At 39.3% G+C, this 20,128-nt stretch overlaps 1 protein-coding gene across 2 annotated transcripts in view; it reads left to right on the top strand.

Moving 5' to 3' along the window:
* Nucleotides 1-20,128, top strand: part of MED13L (mediator complex subunit 13L) — a 462,169-nt gene that overhangs the window by 384,541 nt on the left and 57,500 nt on the right. For both annotated transcript variants that reach the window (XM_084649484.1, XM_084649483.1), the window contains exons 14-19: nt 1,161-1,260; nt 4,025-4,245; nt 12,159-12,364; nt 16,088-17,034; nt 17,778-17,957; nt 19,654-19,877. In XM_084649484.1, the coding sequence (XP_084505610.1) occupies nt 1,161-1,260; nt 4,025-4,245; nt 12,159-12,364; nt 16,088-17,034; nt 17,778-17,957; nt 19,654-19,877 (1,878 nt within the window). The remainder of the gene's footprint in view (nt 1-1,160; nt 1,261-4,024; nt 4,246-12,158; nt 12,365-16,087; nt 17,035-17,777; nt 17,958-19,653; nt 19,878-20,128) is intronic.

Genomic DNA, 20,128 nt, shown 5'->3' with positions numbered 1-20,128 from the left:
GACACAAATAGAAAAGCATTGTTAATTTCAAGTTGAGTGTATGATTGTATTTTTCAGGGCTTTGGAGCTGTGCTCCGGCTCCACTCCAGCTCCAGGCAAAAACCTACAGCTCCACTGCTCCGGAGCTGCTCTGTGCTCCGCTCCAAAGTCCTGGTATTTTTAGTACCGTATATACTTGTTCATAAGCCAAATTTTTTTAGTAAAAAAGGGAAGCATCATAGAAGGGGGTCAGCTTATGAATGGGTATAGAGAGGGAGAGGTGGGATACAGCCCCTCCCCCCAGTAGAGGGAGCAAGGAGAGGCAGCAGAGCCAGAAGGGAAGAGGTGGGGCCAGAGTCTCTCGGCTTCTGGCATACTGCTCTCCCCCCAGCCTCTGAAGCAGCTGTAGCTCCACAGCTGGCAGGCTGCAGCCGTGCCGCCCAGGCCCGCCCACCAGAGCATGCTGCGGCTGTGCCGCCCGGCCCTGCTCACTAGAGCACGCTGCGGCTGCGCCGCCCAGTCTGGCCTGCCGGAGCAGGCTGCAGCCGCGCTGCCCAGCCTGCCGGAGCAGCTCTGGCCAGGCCAGAGACATCCTCCCCTGGCCCTCCCCAGATAAGGTGGGAAGGGATGGGATGGGGAGACTGTGGGGGTCCCGGGCTAGGGGTGGGATCATGTGGGGGGTGGTCACAGGGGTTACTCCTCTGACCCCCAGCTTCTCCCCCGCAAAAAATTTCCCCACCAGTTGCTGTCCTGGCCCGTCAGGGTAAACAGCTGCACGCCGGGACACTTTGTTTACTTAGGTTTACCTCCGTGCCTGCAGACGCTCAAGGTACACAAACCATCTTGGCCTGCCAGTGGCTTATCCTGATGGCCCTGGAGCCAAAGTTTGCTGAACCCTGAATTATAGGGTTGGCTTATGAATGGGTCATCAACGAACTGGCTTATGATCGAGTATATTCAGTATATATTAAAGGCACCTAGAATCTATCTACTAAAGTTGAAAGAAAGGGTTAAATAAAGTCAAATTGCAGAAAAAAATAATTAGTTTAAAAAAACACATGAAAAGCTCTTAACTAAAAGCCTTATTAAGACTAGGTGATTTTCTGAATGTTTAAAATAACTCAATAATTTTAATGTTTTTTACTCTGATTGTCACATATCATGTAAATACCTGTGTTTAGGCTGTATCACCAGCTCTGCGGTCATCAAAAATGCCTCCAGCAGGAGCTGAGGAACGCCCTCTGGGGAAGGATGGAAGATCAGCAGTACCTTATCCACCAAGTAAGGAAGTGACAGCAGCTTTGTTCAGAGCTGAAGTATTTCTATAAGAAGTTTGTAATATTGTTTCAGGTTAAGACCAAATACGTTCCAGTTCTTCTATAAGTACTAGAGGCTAATATTAAACCAGGGCAGTGAATTGTCCCATAAGAAAATCTTTGTGAAAAGTATTTCTAAAATTGGTCTACAGAGCTCTGAGATGTCATTTATTTGATACTTCTGCCTTTGTTGTGAGGATTAAAGGAAGTTATGTATCTTCCTTTAGAAGTCATCCCAATATTGTCAGTTAATATTTACACTCAGTTAGTAGCTTCACTGTTATCAAATCATTCATATATATTTATATGTCTGCAGTGTTGTGATAGCCATATTAATCCCAAAATATTAGAGAGGTAAGGTGATATCTTTTAGTGGACCAATGCTTGTTGGCAAAAGAGACAAGCTTTCAGGCTTACACAGAGATCTTCTTTAGGCTGGTCTTCAATAGACATTTAGAATAGGGGAAATGCTGCTTGTGCAGCTCAGGCCAGTATATCTGTATACTGTTTGTTTAGAGCTCGATATTACATGTGAAATCAATGGGAGGAATTAACTATTGGCACTTGGTATACTGAAAATGTAATATGAACATTAAAATCAGAATAGGTTTTTCATAAGGATTGTGCCAGCAACTACAGGAAATTGTAGTTTTCACTGCTGTGAGGTCTAACGATGTTTTTGTGCTTCATTCACGTAAATAGCACCTCTTTTGAATTATTCTTTTGTGTATGTGTGCATGGAGTGGGATGGAATAATTTTTGTGTGAAGCTAACAAACCAGACTGTGAACTACAAATTACTTGTCTTAAAAGAGAAAAAAAATGTGTGAGTGAGTGTGTGGCTACTTTAAGAGAAATCAAATTCCATTGCAAATCATTCTTTAATGCCTTCTCATTAACTTCAGCTAGTAATGAGAACAAATTGAGGGGAAAAACCACAGTGTCAGAGGGATGAGTCAGAGAGTTTTATGGACCCATAAAAGCAATGCTGATTTACTCAAATGTAGAAGTATGAAGTATACAGAGATTGGATTTTGACAGCTTTAGTAGATCCATAGCTTTCTAAAATATGCAAAGCTTTCTCAAGCATGACACATATGAAAATGAATAATGCTTGACAGCCAGTTGCTGTAGTTTTTCTTTTTAATTAAACATTTTAGGATTTTTTTTAATGAATCTGCACTGCAGAATTTTGCAAAGTGGAACTAAAAGATGTAAGAAAATGGCATAATACAGAGCAGTATAGAATAGGTTAAATGGATACACTGTACCCCTTATGCTTTCCCCTCTTAATCCTCTCTCTATTTCCTTGTGACACTAGCTAGTGATGCATGACAACATCTGTGAGGAACTGAAATGCCTGATACACCATAGCAAAGCCCTGCTGACTAAATGTCATTCTAGCACCACTGCTCACCAAATGATGCTAAAGCACTCCTCTCTTCTTCCATTACTTGAAAAGCAGAGAGGATCAGCTGATCCAAATCAGACCCACGGAAAGATTTCACTACTTAGTAGCAATTTTAAATCAAACATAACTGTCATCTTTGGACTGCACAAAATGTATAATAGCTATGGAGTACAAATTTAAAGAATATATCCTGTCAAATAAGTCTGGGGATTTGTAGTGCTTTACTGGACAGAAAAAAGTGTGGAAATGAAATGAAGCATTTAGTCTGTCAGAAACACTGGTTCAGTGTATGGGTTTTTTGTAGGAGAAGGTGATATGGGAATTTATTCTTATATGATCTCAGTATTTTTAACAATGAATTCATCAGATTGTAACATTATGTCAAAAGGATACCTGAGCTACTTAAAATTGAAAAAGCAATATGTTCTGAATTTTATGAAAAATAAACCCGTTATGGCAGGAAATGAAAAGAAGGTAATGGGGAAAAGTGTAATAGTTTACAGTGATTTCCATTTGGGTTTATACAATACATTTCACTATATTAAGCATTTCAGTATTTTTTCTCATTTAAAATTAATGGGAAATATAGGATGAATTATTACACTGTGTTGATTTATTTAGAGATAATTAAATGCTCTATGATTTTTCCTGTCTTGGTGGCTGTGGTGCAAAATACATATTACAGCATCCTCTGGGACTTGCCTGTTATTTTTTTAGATGCCTTGAGGCAGAATTTCTAATCAGGATGTTCCAAGATGGCAGTAGCTATAGTCTCAGATCTGCTTTCATCGGATTATGACAACATGGACCAAAATGGGTTCACATACTGTTAGTCAGTGCAAAAGTTTTGTGCAAAAGTTTTCCGCACTTCATAAGAAGTTTAGCCAGTTTTGATTTTAGGATTTTGTGTCATGAAACACTAGAAAGGAAAGAAAAATATTCTGGATCCCACTTAGTTATTAACTGTAACTGTGGTCAGATCCCCAGTACTGTTCTTTAATCTATTTTCTTAAAGCTTTCTTTATTATTATTACAGCATATTTGAATATTGAACATCCTCAAATGTATGTGTTTCAATTGAACAATAAACTTGAAAAGTGTCCATAGGACAATGTACTCTGTATAAATTATATTAATAGAGTTAGTCTAGATTTACCCTGGTGTGAAAGCAGGAAAGGATCTGCAGTCTGTTTGCTTGACTTTAACAATCCAAAAAAGCCAGTGCTGAGTTGGAGTCCTTCTCTTTATGGGGTCTCATTGAAGAGTTATGCAGAATTTATTTTTTAATGGTTAACAGGAGGTTATTTTGTGATGCTTAGCTGTGGCAGATCTGCAAAGGATGTTCCCAACACCCCCTTCCTTGGAGCAACACCCTGCCTTTTCCCCGGTGATGAACTATAAAGATGGAATAAGTTCAGAGACTGTGACAGCATTGGGGATGATGGAAAGTCCTATGGTCAACATGGTTCCTACACAGCTCACAGAATTTAAAATGGAGGTGGAAGAAGGGTTAGGGAGCCCTAAACCTGAAGAAATCAAGGTAATACCCCAAAGATACCATTAGTGTTACTTCATCTGTGTAAGATTTTTTCTTTAATAAAACACATACAAATAGATTGCTATAGAGTTGGCTGGAAAATTGCTTGCACAATTTTGAACCAGATCCATATAAAGCAGAGGTCACCAAACTTTTGAGGGTTGCGGGCCCTCCCCCCCTTACTCCTGTCCCTGCCCTCTCCCTGAGCTGGGGCCAGGAGTGGTGATGCGGCCAGGGGTGGGGGTGGAAGGTGGCACAGACAGAGGTAAGGGGGCTGCGACTAGGGCCACAGCTGGGGTTGGGTCTGGGGCCAGGAGTGGAGCTGAGGCTGGGGACTGAGGTAGAAGTGGGGCTGGCAGACGGGCCCATGAGCAGGTGTGGCTCCACTCCCGGCCTTGCTCCCAGGGAACAGTTGCTGGCTGTGGCCGGGAACAGAGCCACAGCCAGCAACTGAGGCTGCGGGCTGGCTTGGGGCTGGGACCAGAACAATGCTGCAGCTGGGGCCGGAAGCCAGGTACGCGGCTGGGAGCGGGACTGGAGCAGAGGTGAGGGCGGGGATGGGCTGGGTGTGACACTTTGGGGACCTCTGATATAAAGGGATTGGTAATCTTTCAGTGGAAACGAATCCTTTTTATTGGACAAGTTTCCAGTTGTTTAATGCGAGCAGAGAAATTGCACAAAAATAGATGTATTAGTTACACATTGACTTTAATTGTTTTGAGGCACTCTTCTCAAAAAAAGAACCTATGATAGCTGTTTGTTGTCTGTGTGAAATGAGTTTTGTTTCAGGCTAATCCCTAGCACAGGGGTCGGCAACCTTTCAGAGGCGGTGTGCCGAGTCTTCATTGATTCACTCTAATTTAAGGTTTTGCGAGCCAGTAATACATTTTAATGTTTTTAGAAGGTCTCTTTCTATAAGTCTATAATGTATAACTAAATTATTGTCGTATGTAAAGTAAATAAGGCTTTTAAAATGTTTAAGAAGCTTCATTTTAAATTAAATTAAAATGCAGAGCCCTCCGGACCGGTGGCCAGGACCCGGGCAGTGTGAGTGCCCCTGAAAACTAGCTTGCATGCTGCCTTTGGCACGCGTGCCATAGGTTGCCTACCCCTGCCCTAGTGGACATCTGTCCACACTACAGAAAACACCGTTGCGGTTGACACTAATTGATACCTGCTTGTTTGCCAAAGGTTTTCTGTAGCACCCATCACTGTAGAGTTTATGCACTAAAACTTAGTTAGCAGTCTCAAAAGAGAGAACCAGGATGGAATTGGCTAATTCCATTCCTAGCCCCGCAGAGGTTGTCCCTATTGATAAGGATTGAGAATCCTACTGGTCTTGTAGTTTGTGGGGAAAAGTTGTTCTGCTGCTTCCTGTGTTGTATTTTTTCATAGTTACATAGTATTTAAGGCCAGAAGGGACCATTAGACCATCTAGTCTGAACTCCTGAATAACACAGGCCATAGAATTTCACTATTACCTCTTGACGGAGCCCAGTAACTTGGGTTTGACTAAAGAATAGTGTCCAGAAAAGCATCATCCAGTCTTAATTTGAAGACATAGAGATGGAGAATTCACCATTTCCAGTGAAAAGAAAAGGAGTACTTGTGGCACCTTAGAGACTAACCAATTTATTTGAGCATGAGCTTTTGTGAGCTACAGCTCACTTCATGCTCAGATAAATTGGTTAGTCTCTAAGGTGCCACAAGTACTCCTTTTCTTTTTGCGAATACAGACTAACACGGCTGTTACTCTGAAACCATTTCCAGTGGTTAATCACCCTCACTGTTAAAAATAGTGCCTTAGTTTTATTTGAATTTGTCTGGCTTTAACTTTGAGTCTCTGGTTCTTGTTATGCCGTTCTCTGCTAGATTAAAGAGCTTGGTATTTTTCACCCCATAAAGGTAGTTCTGCACAGTGATCAAGTCACCTCTTATTCTTCTTTGCGATAAACTGAACAGATTGAGCTCCTTCAGTCCACAGTAAAGCACTCCAGCCCTCAGATAATTTTTATGGCTCTTTCCTGTACCGTCTCCAGTTTTTCAGCATCCTTTTTAAAATGTGGCACCAGAATTGGAGTGTTCCAATATCAATCTTGCAAGGCTATATACAGAGGCAAAATCACCTCTTTATACATACAAGGATTATTAGTCTTGTCTGGCACAGAATCACACTGGGAGCTCATGTTGAATTGTTTGTCCACTGTGACTCTTAAATTTTATTTCAGAATCACCGCTTTCCAGGATACAATCCCCTGTCTGAAGGTCTGGCCTGCATTTTTTGTTCCTTGTATTTGACTGCATTAAAATGCATTTGTTTGAACAGGCCCCAGGTGATCCATTTCACTCCACTTGACTTCCCTTTCCTCATCATTGTGTACCACTCTGGCAATGTTTGTGTCATCTCAAAATTTTATTAACAGTGCTTTTATAATTACTTGTACATCACTGATAGAAATATTTGTGATGGACAAGAAGTGACTATGTATTAATCTGTTAATACTATTATGTAATAATGGTATGACTGTTGTAAGTGACCATGTCAGTAAAGAGAAGTTTCTGTATATCTATGATGGGTTAGTAGAATTTTCTGTATGATTGTATTGATCTAACTTAATAGGGGGCTGTGGGAGGAGCAAATAGGAAAGTGACAGAATGGCTTCCCAGGTAAGAATTCCCAAGCACACTCTTGAAAGACAGTAGGGCAGGCTGTTATCTTCAAGAACCCTGGCTCCATTGAGTTGCAAATCTTGTTTTGCCAGAGTTGGGAGTTAACAGATGAAAGGGCTGTAAACAGTTAAAAAGTGGCTTGATTTCTTCAAAGGACGGTAAGTTGCCAGCGGCTGTTCAAGAAGTTGTCAGTGAGCGCTGACAGGGAGGGGGTCTGTAGAAGAGTCTGTAGACCTAGCATGGTCCACATGTGGAAAATGCTTTTATGCATATCTAGGTCTGCCAGGTGTTTAACCTTTTTCCACATGGGGACTTTCCCTTAACGAGGCAGGTTGGTCACTGCTTGCCCTGTCATTGCTCCCAGAGAAGAGAAGAGAACTGCAGATATTGGGTATAAATCAGACCTGCTGAAATCACAGTTAGTACCAGGGGACTGCAATTCAGGGCCTAGTTTGAAAGTGGGAGAGTTGCATGATTCCACCTGGAGACAGGTGACAGCTAAAGACCTGAGATGCAAGTGGAACGCACTCAACAAGAGCAGGAGAGGTCAGAGGGGCAGTTGATCTGGGAACTGTGACAATATTGGGTAGCGTATTTGTTTTTGGCTGAATAGAGGGCTTCAATCTCCAGGGTCATTAATTCCCTGTCTTTCACTAGCAGTAAATTCATACTAGAGAGGATCCTAAGTTAATTTAAGAAAGGAGGACTTGTGGCACCTTAGAGACTAACAAATTTATTTGAGCATAAGCTTTCGTGAGCTACAGCTCACTTCATCGGATACTGAATGCATCGAATGAAGTGAGCTGTAGCTCACAAAAGTTTATGCTCAAATAAATTTGTTAGTCTCTAAGGTGCCACAAGTCCTCCTTTTGTTTTTGCGGATACAGACTAATACGGCTGCTACTCTGAAACCTAAGTTAATTAAGGAATTTTTTAAAAAATCCTGCTGCTTAATTTATTTATTTGAAGAAATTCAGACAATTTCCATAACAAAATAACTGTAACAGGTAAATTACCTATTTATTGAACATACCCTCCCCCAATAACAGCTCAAAATTGTGTAAAAGAAAACCCAACAGAATTACTCGGCAACTGCTGCTAGAATAAGATAAGATATAAATGGGCAGTCTGTCTCTGAGAGTTGCTCCCAGTTGCCCAGTCACAACTGAATGAACTTTTTGCAGACTACATAATGTAGGCCCAGTCCCAGTTCAGGAAAGTACTTAAGTATATGCTTAAGTCTCAGTGAAGACAATGGGGCTTAAGAACATGCTTAAAGCTAAGCAAATGCTTATGTGCTTTAATGAACAGAAATGGACTTAAGCACATATTTAACTGCTTTCCTTTATGACCAGGGATGGTGCTTCTCAGTAAAATCAGCCATTTACCTTTAACAGGTAAAGTTTATATGCTTTTTAGCCTAATTTACAGACTTCCAGTCTTATTGAATTTAATTCCACTCTCAAAGAAGTGTATAAGAGTAGCAGTCTTTTTTTCCAGTCTGAAGACCAAAATTTTATTGAGGGAACAACCTGGTAAGAATTTTACTAAAGAGATAGAAGAATGCCCAGTCTCAGGGGGAAAAGGAGAAAGCAAAAATAGCACAGCTATTTACTCAGAGCTAAGATGGCCTCTTACATTGGGGGAAAAAAATTGCACTGATGCTACCACTAGTTGAGCTGTCTTAATAGTAGCACCAGCAGGAGCCAAACTGGAGGTTCCAATGGGTTCTGGAGATGTTGTCCCCATGCCAATTAAAGATCAGCTTCCAACATTAGATTTAATTGCTATGGTGATAAAAACCTTGGAAACTGCTGCAGTTTTGTCTGCACTAGGACTCCCACTGGTGCTCTCCCCAAGGCAACTAAAACAGTGGATTTTTTTTTAAATTTCCTTATGAAAAAATTATCTTAGACAGTAAACCCATCAACTCTCTAGGGAGCAGATCTCCAGGCAGCCACACCTTTTACCATTGGCAATCCTTCTGACATTCCCAGGGTCACTTCCCCTCCTGTTCCTAAACAGCATTAATTACCAACAGGCAATAGCGAGGAGAAGGGGAAAATAGTATGCCCAGCTTTGTACATAGTCCCTGCTTTCAGAGAATCCTTAATAGATGGTAAATTGCCAAAGAAACTTGCCCTTGGCCTAATCTAAACACATGCTTTTTGGGAGTGAATTGCTCTTTCCAGCATACAGTATCACTTTACCTGACTTAATGGGAAAAACAAATACTACCCTAACCTGATGGGACTTGTTGCCCTCACAGTGTGGGTGTAATAGAAAAGGCATGTTTGTACTAGGTGCCCGTGTTCTTCTAATGTATAATTATACAGTTCTCAATCTCTCTCCTATCAGTTTTAGCAGCATTTTAGAAACTGGAAAGACATGTATTCCAGTATAATGGTTATTAATTAGGTGTGCTGCATACAAATAATGAAAAGCTATTTCTTCCAGTTGTCACAGACCTTATTTGTTTTTTCCTCCACTTCAGATATTTTTCTGTATGTCAAAACAAAGTTAGTTAATCTTGGGACAGGAAGGAAATCTGGGTCAAGATTATAGTTTGATGAGCTAAAAGAGAGGTTAGAAAAAAATATATATTTTAGGGACTTATTCATACTGAAGATATTTTAGATATCTCTAACAAAGATTTAAAGAGTATTGAAACATATCTTTTTAAGTGTGCATAGAGTTCTGCATTTGAGCAGCTGCTGCTCATACACATTAATAGGAATCTAGCACCTAACCCCAACATAACTCATGTTTACAAAAATGTAAGTAGGTTTCTTGTGCTGATTATTGAGTGTCAAAGGTAGGAATCCTGTTATGCTTCATCTTCTGACACTTTAAGGAGGCACTGGGAAGGGAAGCAAAAGGACACGGAGAAATCTATGGCTGGCAGAGTTAAGGAAAGTAAGTAGAACTGTTTTAAGTTTAAATCCTAACAATAGTAGTGGTCCATTACTAGATGGAAATGGTAGAATTATCAATAATCAGAGAAAAGCAGAAGTGTTCAATAAATATTTCTGTTCTGTATTTGGGGGGAAATGGTTGATGTACTCAGATCATATAATGATGATAATTCCACTAGTATGTCAGGAGGATGTTAAACAATAGCTACTAAAGTTAGACAGTTTAAAATCAGCAGGTCCAGATAACGTGCATCCAAGAGTTTTAACAGAAAAGGCAGAAGAGCTCACCGCAGTGTTAATGTTGATTTTCAGTGAGTCTTGGAACACTGGAGAAGTTCCGGAAGACTGGAAAAAAGCTAATGTTATGCCAATATTTAAAAGGGTAAAGAGGATGACCCAAGTAATTATAGGCCTGTCAGTCTAACATTGATCTGGGCAAGATAATGGAGCGTGTGATATGGGATTTGATTAATAAAGAATTAATTGAGGGTAATATAATTAGTGCCAGTCAACATGGGTTTATGGAAAATAGATCCCGTCAAACTAACCTGATATCTTTTTTGGGGGTGAATTAAAAATTTGATAAAGATAATTATGTTGGTATAATATACGTAGATTTTTGTTGAGGATTTTACTTGGTGCTGCATAACATTTTAATTAAAAAATTAGAACAAAATAAAATTAACATGGCACATGTTAAATGAGTTAAAAGTAGGCTAACTGATAAGTCTCAAAATGTTGTTAATGGGGAATCATCATCAAGCAGGTGTGTTTCTAGTGGGGTCCTGCATGAAACAGTTCTTGGCTTTACACTATATAATAAATTTATCAATGACCTGGAAGAAAACATAAAATCATCACTGGTAAAGTCTGAAGATGATACAAAAGTTGGGGGAGTTATAAACAATGAAGAGGACAGAGCACTGATACAGAGCAGTCTGGATCACTTGGTAAGCTGGCCACAAGCAAACACTATGCGTTTTAATACGGCTATATGTAAAAGTATACAGATAGGAACAAAGAATGTAGGCCATACTTATAGGATGGAGGAATCTATCCTGATAAGCAATGACTTTGAAAAAGATTTGGGGGTTGTGGTGGATAATCAACTGAACTTGAACTCCCAGTGCAATGCTGTGGCCAGATGGCTAATGTAATCCTTGGATACATAACAGTGGAATATTGAGTAGGAGGAGGAATGCTATTTTACATTCTGTATTTGGCACTCATGCACCTGCTGCTGGAATAGTATGTACAGTTCTGGTGTCCGCAATTCAAGAAGGATGTTAATAAACTGAAGAGGGGTCAAAGAAGAGCCATGAGAATGATTGAAGGATTTGAAAACCTGCCTTATAGTGGTAAATACAAAGAGCTCAGTCTATTTATCATAACACAGAGAAGGTTAAGGGATGTCTTGGTTACAGTCTATAAGTATTTATATGGGGAACAAATGTTTGATAATGGGCTGTTCAGTCTAACAGAGAAAGTTATAACACAACTCGATGGCTGGAAGTTGAAGCTAGACAAATTCAGACTGGAAATAAAGCAATACACTTTTAACAGTGACAGTAATTCACCATTTGAACAATTTACCAATGGTTGTGGTGGATTCTCCATTACTGGCAAGTTTCAGATCAAGACTGGATGTTCTTTCTAAAAGATCTGCCCTAGGAATTAGTTTGGGGAAGTTTTCTGGCTTGTGTTGTACGGGACATCCGACTAGATTATCACAGTGGCCCTTCTGGCCTTGGAATTATGAGGATGCTGGGACTGTGGTAAGACATTAAAAACGAAGTTTTCTAGAATTTCTACTATATATACTGCAGTGGTTTCCCCCAGATGCTAGATATTTTCCAATCACAGAGGAAGACAGTCTCTGTCTCAAGGAGATCTGGAATAACTTTGGCTGAAGTCCTAGTTATTGTTCCCTTTACCCAAAACAAAAGTGTAATGGTTGCTAGTGAGCCCAAGGTGGCTGGACTATGAATTTGGTATGGTGCCAGTGGTTAATGGTTACTCTGTTCACCATTATTATTATTGTTTGGATTATGATAGTGCCCAGAATGTGGTGTTCACTTTCTAACCATGTAGTATAAAGTCCTTCCCTAAAGCAATCACAATCGGCTCTAGAAGCCTAATCTTTTTACAGTCATTACAATTTTGGGTGTATGTCCCTAAATGTTTATAAAGTGAGTAGATATTTCAGTATGAGAAAAAGTGCAGCTATATTTGCTTCAAAGTAGTATAATTAGTATTACCTGAATATATTTTCAATATAAAGATTGACTTTTCTATGTAGCTCTAAACACTAAAATCACTTTGGTTTTACAGGATTTTTCGTATGTGCACAAAGTTCCATCATTTCAACCTTTTGTGGGCTCTTCTATGTTTGCTCCATTGAAGATACTGCCAAGCCAGTGCCTGCTACCTCTGAAGATACCGGATGCCTGCATGTTCAGGCCTTCTTGGGCGATTCCTCCTAAAATTGAACAACTCCCCATGCCACCTGCAGCCACTTTCATCAGAGATGGCTACAAGTAAGTACAAGCATTGCAACAAACGATGACATTCATTATGTCTGTATCTAGGTATATAATAAATGGACACTCAGAGTGCTGATGATTTTTCCATGTTTTAATCCATATGATAAAATTATGAGCAAGCCTAATTATGGACTTATTTTAAACCTGCAAAACTTCCATTGCTTTATAAAGTCAGAAACATTTTTGATAACTGGAGCAGGAATAAATGACATTTGAGTTGATCAATTTTAAATAATTATCCAGGCAAAAACATTGTAATTCAACATAAAGTAGAAATGTTAAAGAAGAAGGCTCATACAAAAAGAAAAGGAGTACTTGTGGCACCTTAGAGACTAACCAATTTATTGCTCAAATAAATTGGTTAGTCTCTAAGGTGCCACAAGTACTCCTTTTCTTTTTGCGAATACAGACTAACACGGCTGTTACTCTAAAGGCTCATACAGTTAATCTCCAAGTATTAGGTTTAATGATGAATATTTAGTCATTACTTCACATTTTTGCTGGAGGAAATGGTAGATGTCAAACGTGATTTGCCTTTAATTGTAAAAAGGCATATCATCTGCTTCTCCTTTGAGTTTTAGTTAATACCAAAGAAGGAGCCAGACAAAAAAGTTGTATACTTGTAATGGCTGTGTGCTGTGTGAGTAATAGAGAGAAAATATCTGCCTGTATAAAATATAAACAAAAGCAGTATTTCATAGGGAAGGTACGCATGTTCATTTGTACTGCAAAGGAAATACCAGGTCATTGAATGATATGTAAACTTTAGGGGACGGTTTTATAAAATTGGGTGCTGAAATTGCATGGTGCTTTCTAGTAAAACTATAATAAATTGTAGATGGAAAGAAGTACTTACCTTCTGATTCTGATAATCCAAAAATGTGTCCTCTAATCCATCTGCAGTGCATGATTTAGAAGATCAAAATATTAGTTCTGATGGATATTTTGAGCTGACAATGAACTCCTATCTTCAGGATTTTTAATACTTAAATTGTTCTTGGTAGTTATTCCTTTTAATTTATTCAGCTCATTGAAATATATGTATCCAAATTCTGTTAGTGTCTGTGGCTGTTTTTTTGTAAAGTTCCTTTTAAAATAAAAATGAAAAAGTAAATTGGGGAGGGTGTACCTACGGACACCCAACTAGTCAGCTAAGGATCTGGCCCTTCATCTCATGGAGTAGAATGGATCTTGAAGTGTAATGGACCATTCCATCATTTACAGTGGTAGAGCTTGTATATTTAATTTATTTCTGCCCTAAAGACACACTTTTCAGTATTCACTTTGTACTTCATTCACTGTGGTTACATTCACTTCTGTGAAGATGGCCAACATAAATGATATACACCTATTGATGGCTGAGTGTGACTTACGTGGTGTGTAGGCTTCTGATATCCCTTTGTACAGGGATGAATTTCACCCCATTTCAGTTTTGTGGGGACACACAACTCTTCTTTGGGATCCTCTTGTTTCTTCAGAACTGTTCATATAAGTTGCCAGTTTAATGTGTTCGGTGATTCCTATTCCTATATAGTCTGAAATTGCTGGGCTTCTCTCCACTCTAAGGTGTAGTGGCACTGTGCCACAGGTCCAAGTTTGCCATTAAATTAAATTAAATGAGAAATTTGCATCCCCAGCATATTTTTCAAAAGTTATCACTGTTTATGAAAAAAATCCATTGCTGCAGATCTTGAAACCCAGCAAGAATTTAAACCATTTAATACACAAAACCTCTCAGAAGCCGTAATATATATAGTTGAAGAGTCTCCTGCTGCAGTGAATGAATTTACAGAGGAAGCGGCTTGTATCTTTAAATAAATCCTTAAATCAGACCTTCTCCAGCTCCAAAGGATCTTCCAGTGCTCTCAAAAGAAGTGCAAAAAAGAAATTACAAACCCTCGATACCACCTAAGGAGCAAATGACTTCTCAGGTTTTCTCTAATAGTAACTGCTTCTAATAGTAACCAGGACTGAGCTGATTATTAATTGCAGGTATTTGTTGAAAAAAAAATCTTTTATTTTCAATGTAATCCAATTAGAGTGAAGATAATTACTGCACCCTGATTACTGCAGGCTTTTAGTAAAGTGGTGATTGCTGATCAAGATTTCTAGGTCACACTTTGTCATTTGTCTAAGGTATTCACTGTGCCTCAGATTCACAACTCTTATCAACCTTTGTCCATTTTTTCCTACCTTTGACTTGGGCACAGGTCAGTTAAAGATAACAAAATGATTCTAAAGGATCAGGTCTTTACTACAGTTTCTTTTCAGGTTGCTAATGAAATGTGATCCTTAAAATAATATTCATTTTAAAATAACACATAAAACACACAGTAAGAACATACAAATATAAAAAATCCATATGTTTCTGCTCCTTCATCAAGAGACTGATTGTGTCCTTATGTTTTATGTGCTGCCCTTAAGGAATACATTTCAAGAAAAATGTTTTATTAGCTCTCGGGAAGAAAAATGTTATAAAGACCTTGTTTGTTTGAGCAATTATGTTGTCCTTAATATGAAGCATAATGACAAAATTATCTGTTTCTTACTGTAATATGTCATTCCAAAGAAAAGAGATCTCTTGTGGGAATATATGACCACTTTCTGGTCCCTGAAATTTAGCAGATAATGGCAAAACTGTTACTAATAGGAAGTGTGATGACAAAAGGTGACCTAGAAATACCACTTTCAGCTCTTGTGGACCAGGAGTCTGCAATAGCAATTGTTATTTTTGTACCATAAGCTATGTAGGGCTACATAAAGGCTGCCTTTACTGTATGTGAAACACTTTTGTCAGCTGGGTACCACCAAGGAAACATTAAAATTTCACCAAGAAGAATCAGATAAATTATTTGTATCAAGGAGTACTGAAGTTAATTATTTACTACAGACATTTTAAAACATATAGACCAGGGGTAGACAACCTACGGCAAGCTGATTTCCAGTGACACTCACACTGCGCAGGTCCTGACCACCTTTCCAGGGGGCTCTGCATTTTAATTTAATTTTAAATGAAGCTTCTTAAACATTTTAAAAACCTTATTTACTTTACATACAACAATAGTTTAGTTATATATTATAGACTTATAGAAAGAGACCTTCTAAAAGCATTAAAATGTATTACTCGCACGCAAAACCTTAAATTAGAGTGAATAAATGAAGACTTGGCACACCACTTCTGGAAGGTTGCTGACCCCTGATATAGACAGTAAAGCAAATTATTTCTAAATGGAGTTTATGATGCTGTACAACTATATGAAATTTCATGCCCCTAATTTTTACACACTGGACCGTAGATTTCTTTAGAGACAGTTGCATAGGGATTTCACTGAAATAATTCCTTCCCCCCCCCCCCCCCAAGTGCTGAAAATATTGAAGTCACATCAATTATTTAATTTCAGGTCATTCTAAATAAGCACCTGAGATTTCAGGTCATAACAGGCTCTTAGCTTGTAATCTTTAAAACAGCATGAGGGGATGTTTTCTGTTTTGTTTTGTTTTTTTCCTTTTCACTACACTCTCAGCGACTCTTAGCTATGTTTGCTGATGAGATCTTGAAAGTTTAGATAGAAAGAAGAGAGACTCTTGAATATAATGATATGAGAGGAATGTCTGAAGGTGCTGTCCCTTTATTGTGGTCATTGTGGAGCTATTGCATCTGAGTCCTGTCTACAGTGAACCTTTTGAATATTCATCTTCTTCCTGTATTTTTTACAGCAATGTGCCTAGTGTTGGGAGCCTCGCAGATCAAGACTATCTTCAGATGAACACTCCCCAAATGAATACACCAGTGACATTAAACAGTGCTGCCCCAGCCAGCAACAGTGGAGCAGGAGTACTGCCATCCCCAGCAACTCCCCGCTTCTCCGTCCCTACGCCACGCACACCCAGAACCCCAAGGACTCCTAGAGGTGGGGGCACTGCCAGCGGGCAAGGATCTGTAAAATATGACAGCACAGATCAAGGTTCACCAGCTTCTACCCCTTCTACAACACGACCGCTTAATTCTGTGGAGCCACCCACTGTCCAGCCAATCCCAGAAGCCCACAGCCTGTATGTCACCCTGATTCTTTCAGACTCCGTGCTGAACATCTTTAAAGATCGCAACTTTGATAGCTGTTGTATATGCGCGTGTAATATGAATATTAAAGGTGCAGATGTAGGGCTGTACATCCCAGATTCATCCAACGAGGACCAGTACCGCTGCACGTGTGGATTTAGTGCAATTATGAACCGCAAACTAGGTTACAACTCTGGGCTTTTTATTGAGGATGAATTGGATATTTTTGGCAAGACCTCAGACATTGGCCAGGCTGCAGAGAGGAGGTTGATGATGTGTCAGACCACTTTACTTCCTCAGATGGGAGAGGGAGCCAGGAGGGGCCAGGAACCCCCTATGAGCCTCCTCCTCCTTCTCCAGAATCAGCACACACAGCCTTTCACCTCTCTGAGCTGCTTGGACTACATGTCCTCCAATAACCGGCAGACACTTCCCTTTATGAACTGGAGTTATGACAGAGTGCAAGCAGATAGTAATGATTCCTGGATAGAGTGCTTCAATGCCCTGGAGCAAGGAAGGCAGTATGTGGATAACCCCACTGGTGGAAAAGTGGATGAAGCCCTAGTAAGAAGTGCTACTGTACACTCTTGGCCTCACAGCAATGGTATGGTTCACAGAAGAGGTTTTGGGTTTTTTTCATTCAAAAAACTTAGTTATCTTTGTAATTTTATTTTAAACTTGCCAGTGCAAGACAGTATCATTTAAACGTTATGGGGGAAAATGCACTCTTGAGGAACAGGAGTAGATAAGAAATTTGGAGAGCTTTCTAAAACCAAAGGTAGAATACTGGTAAATTTCCTTCTTCCTTCCAGCATGCTGTAGGACTTTTCAGTGTCACAAATTCACCACAATTTTTTAGGTTTTTTGGTTTGGTTTGTTTTCTGGGGTGAGGGTCAAACTTTGCTCTAGCTTTCTTTGGTGAGACTGTGGCATATCTTTTTGAAGCATAAGTATGCAATCATCAAATCTTTGTGAAACAATGCCAACTAGAAATAATGTAAATTTGTAAATGAAATATAATGTGTTTATTTACAATTCTTTATGGGCTTGACTTAAAGAACAATATTTTTTAGCCTTTAAGCAGCTTTACACCTTTAAATAAACTTACAGCAAATCACTACAGTCTAGATAACAGTTTGCAAAAGGATATTTTGAAAAGAACTTCATAGAAAGCTTAGTCTAACAACCTTTGATAAAGAAGCAGTTTAAATTCTGTTTTACTAATTACAGTAGAGCACAGGCTATATGGGCACCATGAGAGGCAAGATAAAGGAATCACAGGCCAAAAAAATATTATGTCCCTTCTCCTCAACAGAAATATGATTCATACCTCTTTGTCATTTGTAGTACTGGATATCAGCATGCTGTCCTCCCAGGATGTGGTGCGCATGCTACTGTCCCTACAGCCCTTTCTTCAAGATGCCATCCAGAAGAAGCGAACAGGCAGGACCTGGGAGAATATCCAACATGTGCAGGGACCCCTCACCTGGCAGCAGTTCCATAAGATGGCAGGACGGGGAACATATGGTACAGTTTTTTGTGGAACAGCAGTGTTCAGATGAAGGCTATGTTTCCTTACATGTGGGCATTTAAATGTGTTCTTTGCTGGAAAGTTCATAAGAACAAAAGTCTCCTCAGACGGCTTTTCGCTGTGTTTAATGTTCGAAAGCCATTCTTGAGTAATATAGTGGAGGTTCTACCTTCCAAGATTACTGATGTTGGAGATGGGTTTGAACACCTCAAAAGCTTTGGTGAGGTTCAAAATCCCTGTGTAGATTTGATTTTGGTTTGAACCCATAGCTAGTACAATGAATAACCAATAACATGAAACATAGAAACTGTTAAATAAAATTAGAGCCCTAGTTTTAAGATTTTAAATATGTTTTAAAATGTCATATTGCTGATATGTTTGGAATTAAACACCTCTTGGTTTCAAGTGAGACTTTTAATTGGAAATATATTTCACAGAATATGTACTAAGTGAGAACAAACTAATGAGTGACCTTTAAACATCATTTTTACTCTTCATGCGTTTTGCCTGCATTTTATGTGAAATTCCCTACCGATCTGTTTTTTTACAGTCTTATTCTATTTTGCCACAGTGCCTCAATCCTCTACTTTCCCTGCTCTGACACTTGACATAATGCTGATTTCCCTTTTGGCTATGACAGGCTGCAGTAACTACCATCACATTCCAATGCCACTGTGCCATATGACAAGTACCTCCAGCCATTTTTCAACATTTGTAACTACAGTGTAGCATTGAACAGTCAGGATTTTCCAACAGTTACCACACGTTGTAACTGAAATGACCACATTTTCTCATATGTGTTAGAACAGTAGATATCTGTGGTGAGTATGTGGTAATGGTTGGTGAATGCTGACTTTTTAGTCATTTATATTTCTCTGGAAATTGCCAGGATATATTTGGGCTCACATTCTCCAAGCAACAGCAGGCTACTCTAGTATTTCTTTTTAGCTAGCGTAATCCCTAACAACACAGTTTGTGTGAGATCTCAGATTTGTTGTTATGATAATCCTCTCATTTGTGATGGTGACTCTTTTGGGTTTTTTTAATTTGTATTAACTCTAGCCACTTTGCTTAGAAATCAGCACTATCCACTTTGGGAGCTACAGTTTTCTTCAGTTGGTCATTTTGCACAACCAGCAGGAGATAAAGCAAGAAACATTAATTTAGTATCCATGAATTCATGTCATCACTTTTCTTTAGGTTCAAAGGACATATGTGAAATGTTGTTATATCATCATTTAGATAGAGTGAAACCACTTCTTTCAAGACCACAAGTTCAGTCCTCAAGAAGGCCCTGAAATTCTGGCAGAATGTGGACTTATAGTACACCAGAAGATATTTTATTGCAGTCTTTTAGGGGAATTACAGTAGTGATGCTTGGATTGGCTTCTTCTGCTTTGACTGACTGACCTCTGATTTTATGACACTTCATAAGTATGATCTAAATCTTTCTGCCCTGTAATTAAGGACCGTTCCGTTACCTGAGGAAAAGGACTGTGGAAGGACATTGTTAATATGTATTGTGGCTGCATCCTGCCTGCACAGAGGAGGTTCAGGCTTTCTGAAAACTCACCATGACAAGAGATTACTGATTTACACCATTTGGCTAGAAAGAGCTCATTTGCTATTGCACCAGACACTCCTTTCCAATTAAAGTGGTTCTGTAATAATACCCTCTTCTTTTCATATCAGGTTCTGAGGAGTCTCCTGAGCCTCTTCCAATCCCCACTTTACTAGTGGGTTATGACAAGGACTTCCTGACAATCTCTCCATTCTCCTTGCCGTTCTGGGAGAGGCTGTTGCTAGACCCATATGGGGGCCATCGGGATGTCGCTTATATTGTGCTGTGTCCAGAAAATGAGGCCTTGCTCGACGGAGCCAAAACTTTCTTCAGGGACTTGAGTGCTGTATATGAGGTAGGAAAGAGCGACTGTTATGAATTGTTTAGTCATAATTGTTATCGCTGTTTTAGCAGCATGTTCGGTTAAGTTCATGTTCTTTCCTTTTTAAGCTCTCTTAAACTGTTTAAAACTTAAGTGTTTTAAATAATAATTTGTTACATTATTTTCTTCAGTTTAGGAGGACTTTCTCCACTTTCAGAATACAGGAAAAATATCATCTAATAGAGCTGCACTTACTCTTTTGCATGTTAGCTCCATTTAAGACA

This window comes from Lepidochelys olivacea (assembly GCF_965140295.1).
Source record: "Lepidochelys olivacea isolate rLepOli2 genome assembly, chromosome: 15".
Classification (NCBI taxonomy): domain Eukaryota; kingdom Metazoa; phylum Chordata; order Testudines; family Cheloniidae; genus Lepidochelys; species Lepidochelys olivacea.
Note: the sequence above shows the minus strand (reverse complement) of the source record. Positions and strands in the feature narration are given on the sequence as shown.